The following is an 11,961-nucleotide window of genomic DNA, read 5'->3' as shown; positions in this document are numbered from 1 at the left end:
TGTGCCTTGAAACTTTTTAATGGAATTTAAAGTAAAACCTCTCCCTACACAGACATTTTCTCTTTACAGTGTAAAAAAATGTAAAACCAGCTATTAAACTTACAAACTTGGAAAAATTAGAGACATTTCAAATATGCAATCAAATTTGTCTTATGAAAACAATATATATTCAAAGTTCATATTGTGTAAAGTTCTGTAGCATCCTCTTTTCCTTCTAGTGAATGTTCCTCTCCACTCTGTCCAAAGGTGGTAACTTTTATCCACAAGATGTATCATAATTATTCACTGGAGAGGGAAAAAACCCCACACAATTAACCACTTACGAAAGGTGATGGGAGGAGTGCTATGCCATCCCATTCAGTTAACAGTCAAAGCAGCAAAACTTCCTTTTCAGGTAAAAAAAAAAAAAAAAAAAGGCTCCAAAGATTTGAACTTTTAAGGCAAGCCAGCATTTGACACCTAAATCTAAGCTCTTAAATCTCTGTTTAGGCATTTTATTCCAGGACAGGCCTGGTTCAACTTCTGTTGGAATACTTCTGAAAACTAGGCCATTCACTTAGGTGATTTGAAGTTTGACATCTAAGTTTGAAAGTTTTGGCTTTCAGAGTTTGTTTTCAAAACCCGTAAATCCTGCTGCTACATAAGCATTTACTTTTACTTTTAGGGGAACTGGAATATAAAGAGAAATAGGTTAAAGGTACAGATTTTCTTAACGAGATTTTTACAAAGGTTTTTCTGGCATAAAGCTGGTAACTTGTAGAAACTGTTATGTAAATATAAGAAACAACAAACCAATAAACTGTTACTACCAGAATATGCAAAACATGCAGAAAAACATATTCACAGGGATCTTAAATCTTTATAGTGAAACAGGAAAACTCGCAAGCAATGACCCTCTCAGCACAAACTAAGTCAGCTGTAAATTATGACTATTTTATATTACATTCTTTTAATTCATTTCTCTCTGTACAACAGAAGTTTTAGAGGTAAAATTTCTCCTCCTATTAATATTTTCAGAAGTAATTAATATTTTCCAAAAATGGTTACTAATGCATCAGTTCACACCACATTAGAAAAATCTCATTGTTTAAGATGTGGGCTAATTAACAGCTAGGGGTAAGAGGAATCTACATCATCATATAACACAAGGTGGAAGAAGAAATCTGTTTGCAGCTCAAGTGGAGAACAGTAAGGTCTACTCAGAGGTCACAAATCCAGTCAACTCTGTTCTAGTTCCTCCATGTTCTAAGGCAGAACTGATCAAGATACAATACAGCCTGATCTGGTATGTCCCCTTCTTCCTCCCACAACAGCCAGATAAGCTGAGTATCACTGTTCTAAGGTTAAATAAGTAAATATTTAAATAACTTAATAAAAAAATACACAGTTCTAAAACTTAGACCACGGTTCTATAATAGGATTTTTAAATAAATATTAGGGAAGCTGCTTCTTGCAAACAGTCTTAGGCCCTGATCATTCAAACTCTTATGTCAGTAAAGTTGCACACATGCATAAATATTTATGGGATCAGGGCCTTAAACCTAACCAGAGGAAAGGCTGCTTAAGCTCACCTGGCTTGAGTTCGAGTCCACTTCAAGGCATGGCGTGGAGGTACGGCAACAGCTGGATGGTAGAACGTACAATCTGGTCTTGTACACTGCGTGTTAAATCTACAATGCTAACAAATCAGATTAGAGACATTCAGAAAGGACTGAAATTAGTCTCCTAAATCCACAAGCAACCTAAACTGGCACACTGGATGCACAAGTACATAGTGCTGTATGATCTAACATACTATCACGGGTTAATAACTTGACAAATGAATCGCATTGTTAATAGAGCCCAATGGTAGAAGAGATGCTACTTCCTGTACATGCACAAGGTATTTCATGAATAATGAGCATGAAAACATACATTGGAATAAACTGCACTGAAAGATACAGTTACTGATTTGATTAACACCTGGGGGGTGGACAGAGTTGGGAAGTATGTATCATGGGACAGCATCAACTGCAGCATACGGTTCATCCAGTTTAGGGGACCAGTATTTCAGACCAAGGAAAGCTTGCATCTCAGAAGGTGCAGCCTGGGCAACCTGTGTATTCAGGTTAGTGAATAGCACTGGGGCATGTCTGTACTGCACTGCTCCCCACAATAACATGTGTGTTCCACTCAGTATTACACCTTAGAGCTCTAGCCATGTCATCACACATGGGATAGTTACTGCTGGTTCACTTTCCCATGTACCTAAGTCCTTTGTCCTCAGCTACTTGGTGCTGGGTAATATATCTAAGGTCTGCATATTACTTACACAAAGTAAATCCCACAGTCTTGACCCTGCCACCAGCATACTTTCTACGTGAGCATGCAGGAATGCACATTATAAATGCACTGTGGACACCCTATGATACAAGCTGCAGACAAATCTCAAAAAGTTTTAACCTTTGTTTAGAGTTACTACCAGTGGACACTTTGACTCTCTGGCTTGGTTTATTTTGGCCTTCAGGTTTTAATTTTATGTACTGAATAGCATCCACCTGCATCACAATCTGTGACATATGGGAAATGGGGGGATACGGTAACTGGGGGCTCTTGAAAGTATGAAAATGTTCTTAATGGACATTAAAATATCATTAGTAAAATAGTAATTCAAAATAATGTATGTAAATACAGCACATAACCACATAACACATTTCAGATATCCCACTAGAAAGGAAAAGAGGAGCAAAGAGGGGCACTTACCCTGGGGTGGTAAAATGGACATTCCATTTTCTTACAAGCAGGAAAGAATTTGCAGAGCAGGCTGCTGGAAGACACAGGCAGGGCCGGCAGTGATGCTAGTAACACAAAAACAAAAATGCTGCAGGGGCCAAAGTGATTCCACATTCCCATCAATTAACAGTTTGAACCTTGAGCACCCTTAGGTCTGAGGATCTCAAACAATTAAACCTTATCATAGCTTGGTGATTTATGTGACAGTTGTTTCCAAGTTTTTTAAGAGCAGAACAGACAGACAGTTATCTGTAACAGGGATCTAAATGATGCAAGATCATTTTAAAGATGCCGTGGGAGCTATACAATATTAGCACTATTAAGACCGGAAGATTTTGAATGGGACTCCAGTGTCAAAAACATCCTGGCTTGTTGTGGTCAGAACTTCCTTGAGTTTTTTGCAAAAGAAGAATTGCTCTAGTATTTTTCCACAGTCAAAAAACACAAGTGAAAGCTAAGAGCTGGCATTTTCCAAGGGGGTGCCTGAGTCTGAAAAGGTTGAGAATTACTAATCTAAGATGATTCAGACAGGGATGATCCTGCCTTGAGTAAGGGGTTGGACTAGATCATGGGTGGCCAACCTGCAACAGAGTACCGTAAGTGGCAGAGCCAGCCTCTGCATGTGGCCTGTGACAGAACAAGGAGGGGACAGATAGGGCAGGAAGCAGAAGGGAGAAGATATCAAGTTGGGTACTAGGGCAGGGAGTTGAAAGCAGAGCAAGCAATTGGATAGGGAACACTGAATATTGAGCAGAAAGCAGAGCAGCAGAACGGGCAGAAGAAGGGGATGGGAATGGCATTTAAGGAGACTGTGGGACCAGTCTATGGCATACCTGCCCAAAAAAGCTGGTCTCCTAGATGACCCTGACCACCCTTCTAGCCCTACTTTTGGCCCCTGCTAGCCCTACTTTTCTATGGTGCACTAAAGTACCACAAAAATTGGTATGGAACAAGACAATGATGTAGCCACATGAAAAAGCTCTTCAGTGCATCTGTACAGAAGGTGCCAAGTACTCTTTCCAACTCTGCACCAGAATTTAGGCAGAATGGCTCAAAGACTGTATTTAGGCTGTGGGTGGGGTTTATCCCACAAACACTTAGGACTGCCGGGAAATGGCACCATGCTGCCAATCACTATACTGGATTGTGTCCTGACATCTGTGTAGGACAGCAGAAAGCACCATACCAGTGGAGGTACGGTCTTTGGGATGTGACTTAAAGGATCATCAACCTAAGTAATTCTAGCAGAAGGCAGGGTAGATTTGCATTTTACAGACTAATTAAAGTAAATTTCTGTATAGCACAAGCTTTTGTAGGCTGAGACTAACCAAATTTCCAGTAAGCTGTTTCACTCCAGAAAGTGAGTTGCTATGATTTCTGGAGTAAAAGATCCATCAGATGGCAAGCATGTAAAATTTGGTGGCCAAGCCAGCTTCTGGAAAGTAAGTCTGCAGTTTGTGTCAAGAGAGAGTCCCTGTTCCACTGCACATCAAACCTGGGCCAAGCTTAGATGTGTTGCTCTTGCATAGCTGCTGCTTTATTTGAGCTATTACAAGTGCTTGAGCCATCACCTTGGCGACACACAACTCAGCTTCCTGCAACCAAGGGCAACACAACCAACACAACAGTGACAGTGGCCTGGCTGACATTGTTCCTTGTCTTTCTGACATCATTTAGTCCCAGTGCCAGGTGGGTAATAAAGTCAAAACTATCTAATCTAGCACATGCTATGCCCCACTTGGATTCACCAAATCAGATTTTGCTAGGGAAGCTCCCAGCCCTCTATGCACCATCTCTCCCCTACTCAATGAAATTCCCATGGTTGTAGTAAAACCTGCTCACCTGGTTTTGGAGGTGGCAATGGGGTGCGTCGGCTGGCATGGGTGTAGGGGCAGTCTGGCTTGGTGCACTTGGCGTCATATTTACAGTTTGGGTGGATAAACAGGCATTTGTCAGCAAATTTGCAATTGGGAAAGACTCTTAGGGAAAAAACAAACCAATTATTTTAGGCGTTGTCCACACAGCAGCTCCTGCACACCCCCTCCTGAAGCAGAAGAGTTCCTAGGGTGAGATATGGTCTGTGGCAGCACCCCGGGCTTGTCTACATGGGACAGTTTCTGCCAAATAAGCCACAGGGTCCACTTGTAGCACACTAGCTACTCTGTGCTAGCTACTCTGGTGCTTTCAGAACCACATTCTACACCAATTATGCCTCCATTTGGGAGTCTATTTCAGCCTGTTCAAGTTCTGAAAATCCATTAATGCATCTACTGCTGTAACACATGGTCTTTTAAGACCAAGTCAGTCAAACAAAGCAGTGAGGAGGAGGAGAACCCACCCACCTTCTGCACTCAGTTTTTCAGGGATTTGGGTGAGGTGGAATAGAACTGCACGTAGGCACCTAATTCCACTACTGTATGTAAAAGATGGAAGAGAACCTGGCCTTCAGTGTAAAGTAAGTGCAGTAATTTTCCCTGCGCTTACTGTGCACAGGGGGAGATAGCATAGAATAACTGGTGCACATAAATACACCCTCCAGCCTACTGCACAGTAATGACTGCATACAGACACGTGTATACAGCTTATCTGCCTGGAAAAAGGTGAGACTTCAAGCTTTTGATTTGTGTTCTAAGGATATAATTTAAAATGACCTTCTTGAGTGAGATCAAACCACGACTGATGGAGGCCAAACTTAATAATAAACTCACACTAAAGCAGTAGGCTCCTCCACTCCCTGGTTCAGCAAAATGCTCACCTACCTGCCAGGATGACAGTGGCAAGATAACATTATCCTGGACAGCCACCGCCTTTTCAAAAGAAGTCAATGGCATAACAACATCCATAGGCCTTGTTTTTTAAAGATCTACATAACGAGGCTCTTAGCTTTTGTGTTCAAGTCTCTTGTGGCCCCTCACTGAGAAGTACTCCTGCTCTCTCCCCTGAACAGCACAGCTGTGATCCCACTAATGAGAAAACTCACTACTTCTCAGCAATCAGTAGAAAAAAGAAGGGGAGGGGGCTTAGCTTAGCCCTCAGATGACCAGCTTTACACTGGCTTGAACCATGTTCTTCTAATAAAGAAGGTGAAATATCTGAAGCAATATCTGGAACGCAGAAGGGCAGTGAAGATCAGAACTCAGGGAGAGAAGCTTTGTGTCACTCACTTGCACGGCAGCGTGGGGTGATGGTATGCACATTCATCTCCATTCTTACAAGCAGGCCAGTACTTGCAACGCTCAAGCACCTTCTCCTGTTTCTGTGGCACACTCATTTGCTCTATCTCCACTGTAGAAGGGAAAAATACAAAGGGACATTTCCTACTGCGTGCGCAATACCGTATATGAAGCAGATCACCTTATATGCAGCACATGCCCAGCACAGGGTTGATGTCAGACAAAAATGGAAATCACTCAGACTACAAATGAACTCAGATTTATTTTCTGCCCGCTTTGTAAGCCCAACCTCAGATGTGAACATTAATCTGGGTCCTCCCTTCCTCTTCAGTTCAGACTTAGTTAACTGTCTTGCTGAAGCATGAGTTTACACAACGCTGCTCCATTTCTCTGGGACAGTCTTTCAGAGCCAAAGCCATTATGCAAAAGAAGCATAAAAATGTTATTTCTGACACTAAGCTAATAAGCAATAGGAAACCTTATTACTCTGAGGCCTGATCTGTTGAGTTAGAAGTCCTCATTATTATGCCCCCACTTTCTAGCAGTTCCTGTACATTAGTGATTGGGCCTGCATCCTTATAAGGTATTTGGGGGCACCTATACACGTGCACTAAGGCTGCTCTGATGTGCTGTAATTACAGTGCATCAGAGTGGACGTAATTAATCGAGTCTGCTGGAGTGTGGTAATTACCGCTCTCCAGCAGATTCCAGCATCATGCGTATTCAGTGTCCCAACACTGAAAAATGGCAGTGGAGGCGCTTTAACTAAAGCTTGTTTGATAAGCTTTAGTTAAAGTACCCCCCAATGCCATTTTTCAGTGCAGGGACACTGATACACATGATGCTCCAGGTGCTTTAATTAGAACGGTTCTTGGAGCCACAATAATTAAAGTGCTCCATCTTCCACAGCACACGAATAAGCAACCTGGGTGTCTACTTCCCACTGAAATCAAGATCTTAATACCTCTGAGGATTCTCAGCCTTTCTGTTTTCCTTACTGTGGCTTGCTCCTTAGACTATTCTTAAAATCTCTGCATTGACTGATGAAGCAATTGGGAAGGAAATGGCATTCTATCCCTTCATTCTGAATCATCAAATTATAGGCGAAGTGATATAGATATGTAGGCTATAGTGAAAAAGAGCTTTGGGCAAACCTGATTCGAAAGATTACAGTTAATAACCAAATTGATACATTCCCAGAGGTTCATGGTAAGTTAAGTAAAAAGGTGCATCTCAGAATCTCCTGCTCTTCTACGTGGAACTAAAACACTCCTGGATCAAACAGTGTAATGAGGCATTTGGAAATCCAGGGAATTGCAGAAATAACAAACACATTTTACCAGGGTATTAAACTGTGTGGAGCTGAATTCCCGATGTGAAACTGGATCACCAAATTAAATACCACTAAGGTTATATCACCTTTAACCTCCTGCAATATTTCACTTATCTAAGGGGACTCTCACTGTTATATCAATGAGATACTGAGTATTAAAACAGGTGAAGGCAGCGATGTTTAAGATTAAAATAAATAAATAAACCAACCTAAGTGTTCTCCCAAGTGTAGCCCCTCATCCACCCTAGCACAAAGGTCCCACTGGCTAGAATAATTACCTTCAGGGCTCCCCAGCTGTCTGGTTACAACTTGCATCTGCTGTGCTCGAGGGATTTTTAATCCCTTGCTTGTGACTGAATGTTGGGTAACTGGTTTCAGTCCTTCAGTTATACACAGCTCTTCCTCCTCCTGATCAGACACGTACCCTGGTGGGCTGGGGACACCATCCAGTGTCACTATGAACTTGGGACTAGGAGGCTTTTCTGGCTGTGCAGGCTGTTCTCTACCAGACAAAACAGAACACAATGTACTAATCACAACCATTGTAAGTGAAAAGAAGTTCAAGTGAAGCAAGCTGTACTGATACAGAGCTCTACCAACAAATCCAGAGATTGAAAGTTAAGCACGAGGAGCCTTTTCACTCACTGGAACTGAACTTCTCTAACAATAATAATTAGCCTCAAATTTCAGTGTTGCTTGAGGTCTCACTGAAACTCAACTAGAACTGGTTTTTGCCACAGTGTAGAGCAGGCAATTGCACCACAGTGGTAAGCTTCACAATAGTGCACTCTGACCCAGTGGACTGATCGGAGAAGCATTTATGCAAAACTTACCAAAGGGTTACAATTAAGCCAGGGGTTGTCAATTAAGCCAGTGGGTACTTGGGAAGGGCCTCGGGGGTATGCGCAGGCAGGGATGGGGCACTGCCACCCAACACCCTGCACTGCCGCCACTCCATGTCTGACCGTGACCCAAATCCCGCCCCTCCATGTCCAGCCATGCACCATTCCCCACTCCCTGCAATCCAGCCACCAGGGGTACACTTATTAAAAAAGGTTGAAAACCATCGAATCAAGCTGTTCAAGAGAAATCAAGTTTGGAAAAGAAGTATCCAATGCATGTGCACTTGTCCCCACACAGACAGGCCCAAACATCTATCCTGATACATTTTAAAGATTTTACAAGCATGAGTTTGGGGTGCCTGCATTACACAAGCTGAAAAGGCACAAGTGCATTCAGCAGCTATCCCAAACAAGTGCTGATACAGCTCTGTCCTAAATACGTTACAGAGGGAAAAACAACTAAAGTTTAACACACACCTCCAAAAACAGACATTTTTTAAATGCATAAAAACTATTACCAGCTTAAGGCCCAATAAGTTGACTCTTTCATGATAGAAGTCAAAGCTGGGGCCCCTTAGGTGGGATGGCTCAACTCATACTGCTGATATAAAGGAGTAACTGTAAGCCCTGGAGGGCCACAAGTTATTGCAGTGGTCTCCAAATTTTTTTGATTGTGCGCCTCTATCAGTAAAAAAATTCTGAGCATGCACCCCCAATATATGTATATTTATTTATTTATAAATTATATAAATGTACTACTCAGTGTAACACTGTAGAAAGTTTGAGACCACTGTACACTGTACTACTGTACCTCCGCATTGTGGAACTCCCGCTCTTCCCTCAGGATACCTCGTGTACCGTACGTGACATGTGACCGTCTAACATATGGACCGAGTGAAGACACCAGTGTCAATCCGTATATTAAATATTAGTAAAGCTTAATTTCTTTCTTATTTTTTTAGATAAATATAAATAGAGGTTCTAATATTTTCTCCCCACACCCCAATGGATCGTCTTGTGCACCCCACTTTGGAGACCACTGAGTTATTGGGACCCTCACTATGTCACTAGTGCTGAACTGAATCATGCCCATTTGGGCCTCAAGTCGGTGAAATTTTGATAAGCAAATTCCATTCTCAGAGCAGGAAAATGTGGAAAATGGTTTCTCTTTAAACAGAGGCTGTTTGCAGTTGCTCAAGGGGTGGAAATATCAGAAGTTTTCTGAGGATGCTAAACGAAAAACAGAGTAGCAGTGAAGTGGTCAAAGGAGTCTGCTAAATACCACTCAACACAGGGCAACTTACTTCCACAAAAGTGGTTTGTAGTTCAATGAGACCATATTTAAGATGCTGGAGGGTGTGTGTACACCCTCCCCACCACCCTCACTGGTGGGAGTTACTTAGCTGTAAGATTAAATAAAAGCATTATTGCCACTGGTCACTGAGTTAAGCTAATGAAAAGGACTCACTAATGTGGACTGTTCTCAGTTGCCCCAAGTCCCACACTTCCCCTTGGTCAAATTCTTTAAAGGCCAATTCTGCTAACTTAGTTTCCCTCCCTGCACACCCTACTCCCTTAACGAGCCATTTGCTTGCTCCTGGGCAATGATTCAACAGTAATAGCAGCAAAATTTTTACCTACACTCCCAGGAAATCCTAATCAGGAAACAGCTGCTATCTCCACCATCAAAAAAAAATCAACCTTGTTTGCCACCAACTCTTTGCTTAACTATTGTTTAAAATGATGGCAAGCAAGAGGTTATCGATACAACTAGAATTATTTCATTAGTGATGTCTGACAGGCTAAGAATAAATAAAACTAGTACAAGAGTTAAACAAACTAAACTTCTTATCAGCCCAGGCATCTTCCTGCTAACATAGCAGAACATAACAAGTATAAATATAAAAAGGACAGTACAAGTAGGCCAACAGTCGCATACTTGCAAGCTACCCAATTCCAATGACCTGCTCAAGCTACATTCAAACCTGGAATCCATCTTCACCCTAAAAGAAATCCATGTCAGATTGTATCCCTTCCTTCTATACTGCCAGCACAGTTGCCCATTTTTTTTTTGGCAATCCTAAATGGACTTTTGCAACATACAAAAACCAAGACACATACTTAATTGCTGCTCTAATTGTGAATCCCATTATAGCTAAATCAACACAGTAGGTGGAAAAAATGTATTACCAGAGGATGGCTTAGCATATATACATTTGGGCCTCTAACCCTTTACTTGCATTTAAAGAAATGACATTTTACCGTGTCTGTATGAGACGTCCTGACAGCGCCTGCATGGCTTCTGCAGCCCTCTTCCCCAGTTCCGGGTTCTGCGGCATTACTTCCTCAGACAGCTTCGGCTTCTTCAGAATAAACGATCTAGTGTCTGTGTGGACCACAGACTCCACGTCATAATAACCTGGATAAGGCAAAAATCACTTTATTGTACTCCATTGTTCAACTATTTGTTTTTAAATATATACTTAGCAAAGGCTGACCAACTAGCAATTTGTTTTCAACTCTTTCTAACAGTTATTGATAGAAAAATCATTTTACTTCCTTACTTACATCACCAAACACTGATTATATCAGCTGACACTATTGCAACACTGAGGGTAGAAACAGATATCACCTAATGTCTCATTTGTGCCACCAAAAACATTTTTATGGCAACACAAATAGTGAGGAAACAGACATTGATATCCTTTGTCCCACCACATCAAAAGAATATCAGTGGCTTAAAAGACAGTAACAGACTCTGCCACATTATTGCAATGAATGTCTATTACCTCTGTGGCAGAAGAGTGCAGCAGCCTGAGCTGCTTGTACTCTCCCACCACCCCAGGCAGGTGCTCCAGGATGCTGAGGGCCCCTCAAGCCCCTGGGCCACCTGCCTGTTTTTCCCGCTCACGGAGGCACCCCAGGGAATTTTGGGGTGCTTCTCCAAGTATGGAAGTAAGGGTTCCCCACTTACCCAGACCTGCAAAGGGGCAGGTCTGGCTGGGCAGGGAAAAGCCTGGTTTTAAAGCTCAGTCAGGACTGGGTCCCTCAAACTCCCACAGGGAGTTTCCTCTGAAGAGGAATTTCCCCACGTGCGCCTGCAGGTGTGGAAGGACACCCATGGAAAATTTCCCCATTCCCCAACATGAGGGGCAATTCTATAAGCAGGGGCTTCCCCCACTTGCAGATGTGCCCCAAATTGGGGGGTGGCACTGGGGACAGCTGTAGATGTCTCTGGAGTGCAGTGAGTTGTGCCACAACATATCGCAGCACAGATGATAGAGCGCTCTACCAAAGACGTCTGTTTCCAGCCTGAGCCTGACCAACACTTTGTTACTGGGGTGGGCGCTGGAGAGAATTCATATGCCAAAACCTCAGACTTTGGCACTCATTGACAGAGGGACTTCACTTCATAAGCTCTACAAACCAAAAAATATTATAAATCAGTATATAACTAACTGAAAGGGAAAACTATTTTGACCCATTTGTGGCAAAGTAAAGAGTAACACATGGTAGAAACTTTTCATGAAACAAAAGACTTTGGACCTTGAGCCATCTGCAAAGTTTCTTCAACATAAGGGTCAATCTGGAGCCGAGAAAACAGCTGCTTTTGTTCAGTTTCTAAAGAAAACAGAAATTAGAAGCACATTTTATTGCATGGCAAAATTAAACCTACAGGGTGAATGAGAACACCAAAGCAGGTGCTAATTCTTTCCAGTCTTAAAATACATAACATCTAACATCTGCCTTCCTGCAATTTTTGTGTTCTTTCTCAAATTTTTCAAAAGCAGTAAGAAATGTCCTGCAACAGGATAGGATCATGGCAATATCCAGCTACTGA

The 11,961-nt window shown here is 42.2% G+C and overlaps 1 protein-coding gene across 1 annotated transcript in view; it reads right to left on the bottom strand.

Annotated features, from left to right (window-relative positions):
• Positions 1-11,961, bottom strand: part of ZC3H14 (zinc finger CCCH-type containing 14) — a 37,626-nt gene continuing 25,665 nt past the window's right edge. The window contains exons 9-16 of the mRNA XM_019552384.1: positions 11,667-11,741; positions 10,383-10,539; positions 7,557-7,780; positions 5,937-6,057; positions 4,615-4,751; positions 2,743-2,837; positions 1,572-1,678; positions 1-285 (exon numbers count right to left, since the gene is read on the bottom strand). Of these exons, the coding sequence (XP_019407929.1) occupies positions 279-285; positions 1,572-1,678; positions 2,743-2,837; positions 4,615-4,751; positions 5,937-6,057; positions 7,557-7,780; positions 10,383-10,539; positions 11,667-11,741 (923 nt within the window). The 3' untranslated portion in view covers positions 1-278. The remainder of the gene's footprint in view (positions 286-1,571; positions 1,679-2,742; positions 2,838-4,614; positions 4,752-5,936; positions 6,058-7,556; positions 7,781-10,382; positions 10,540-11,666; positions 11,742-11,961) is intronic.

The sequence above is a fragment of the Crocodylus porosus genome, unplaced genomic scaffold, assembly GCF_001723895.1.
Source record: "Crocodylus porosus isolate Cpor-Errol unplaced genomic scaffold, CroPor_comp1, whole genome shotgun sequence".
Classification (NCBI taxonomy): domain Eukaryota; kingdom Metazoa; phylum Chordata; order Crocodylia; family Crocodylidae; genus Crocodylus; species Crocodylus porosus.
This window is presented reverse-complemented; position numbering and strand designations above follow the sequence as displayed.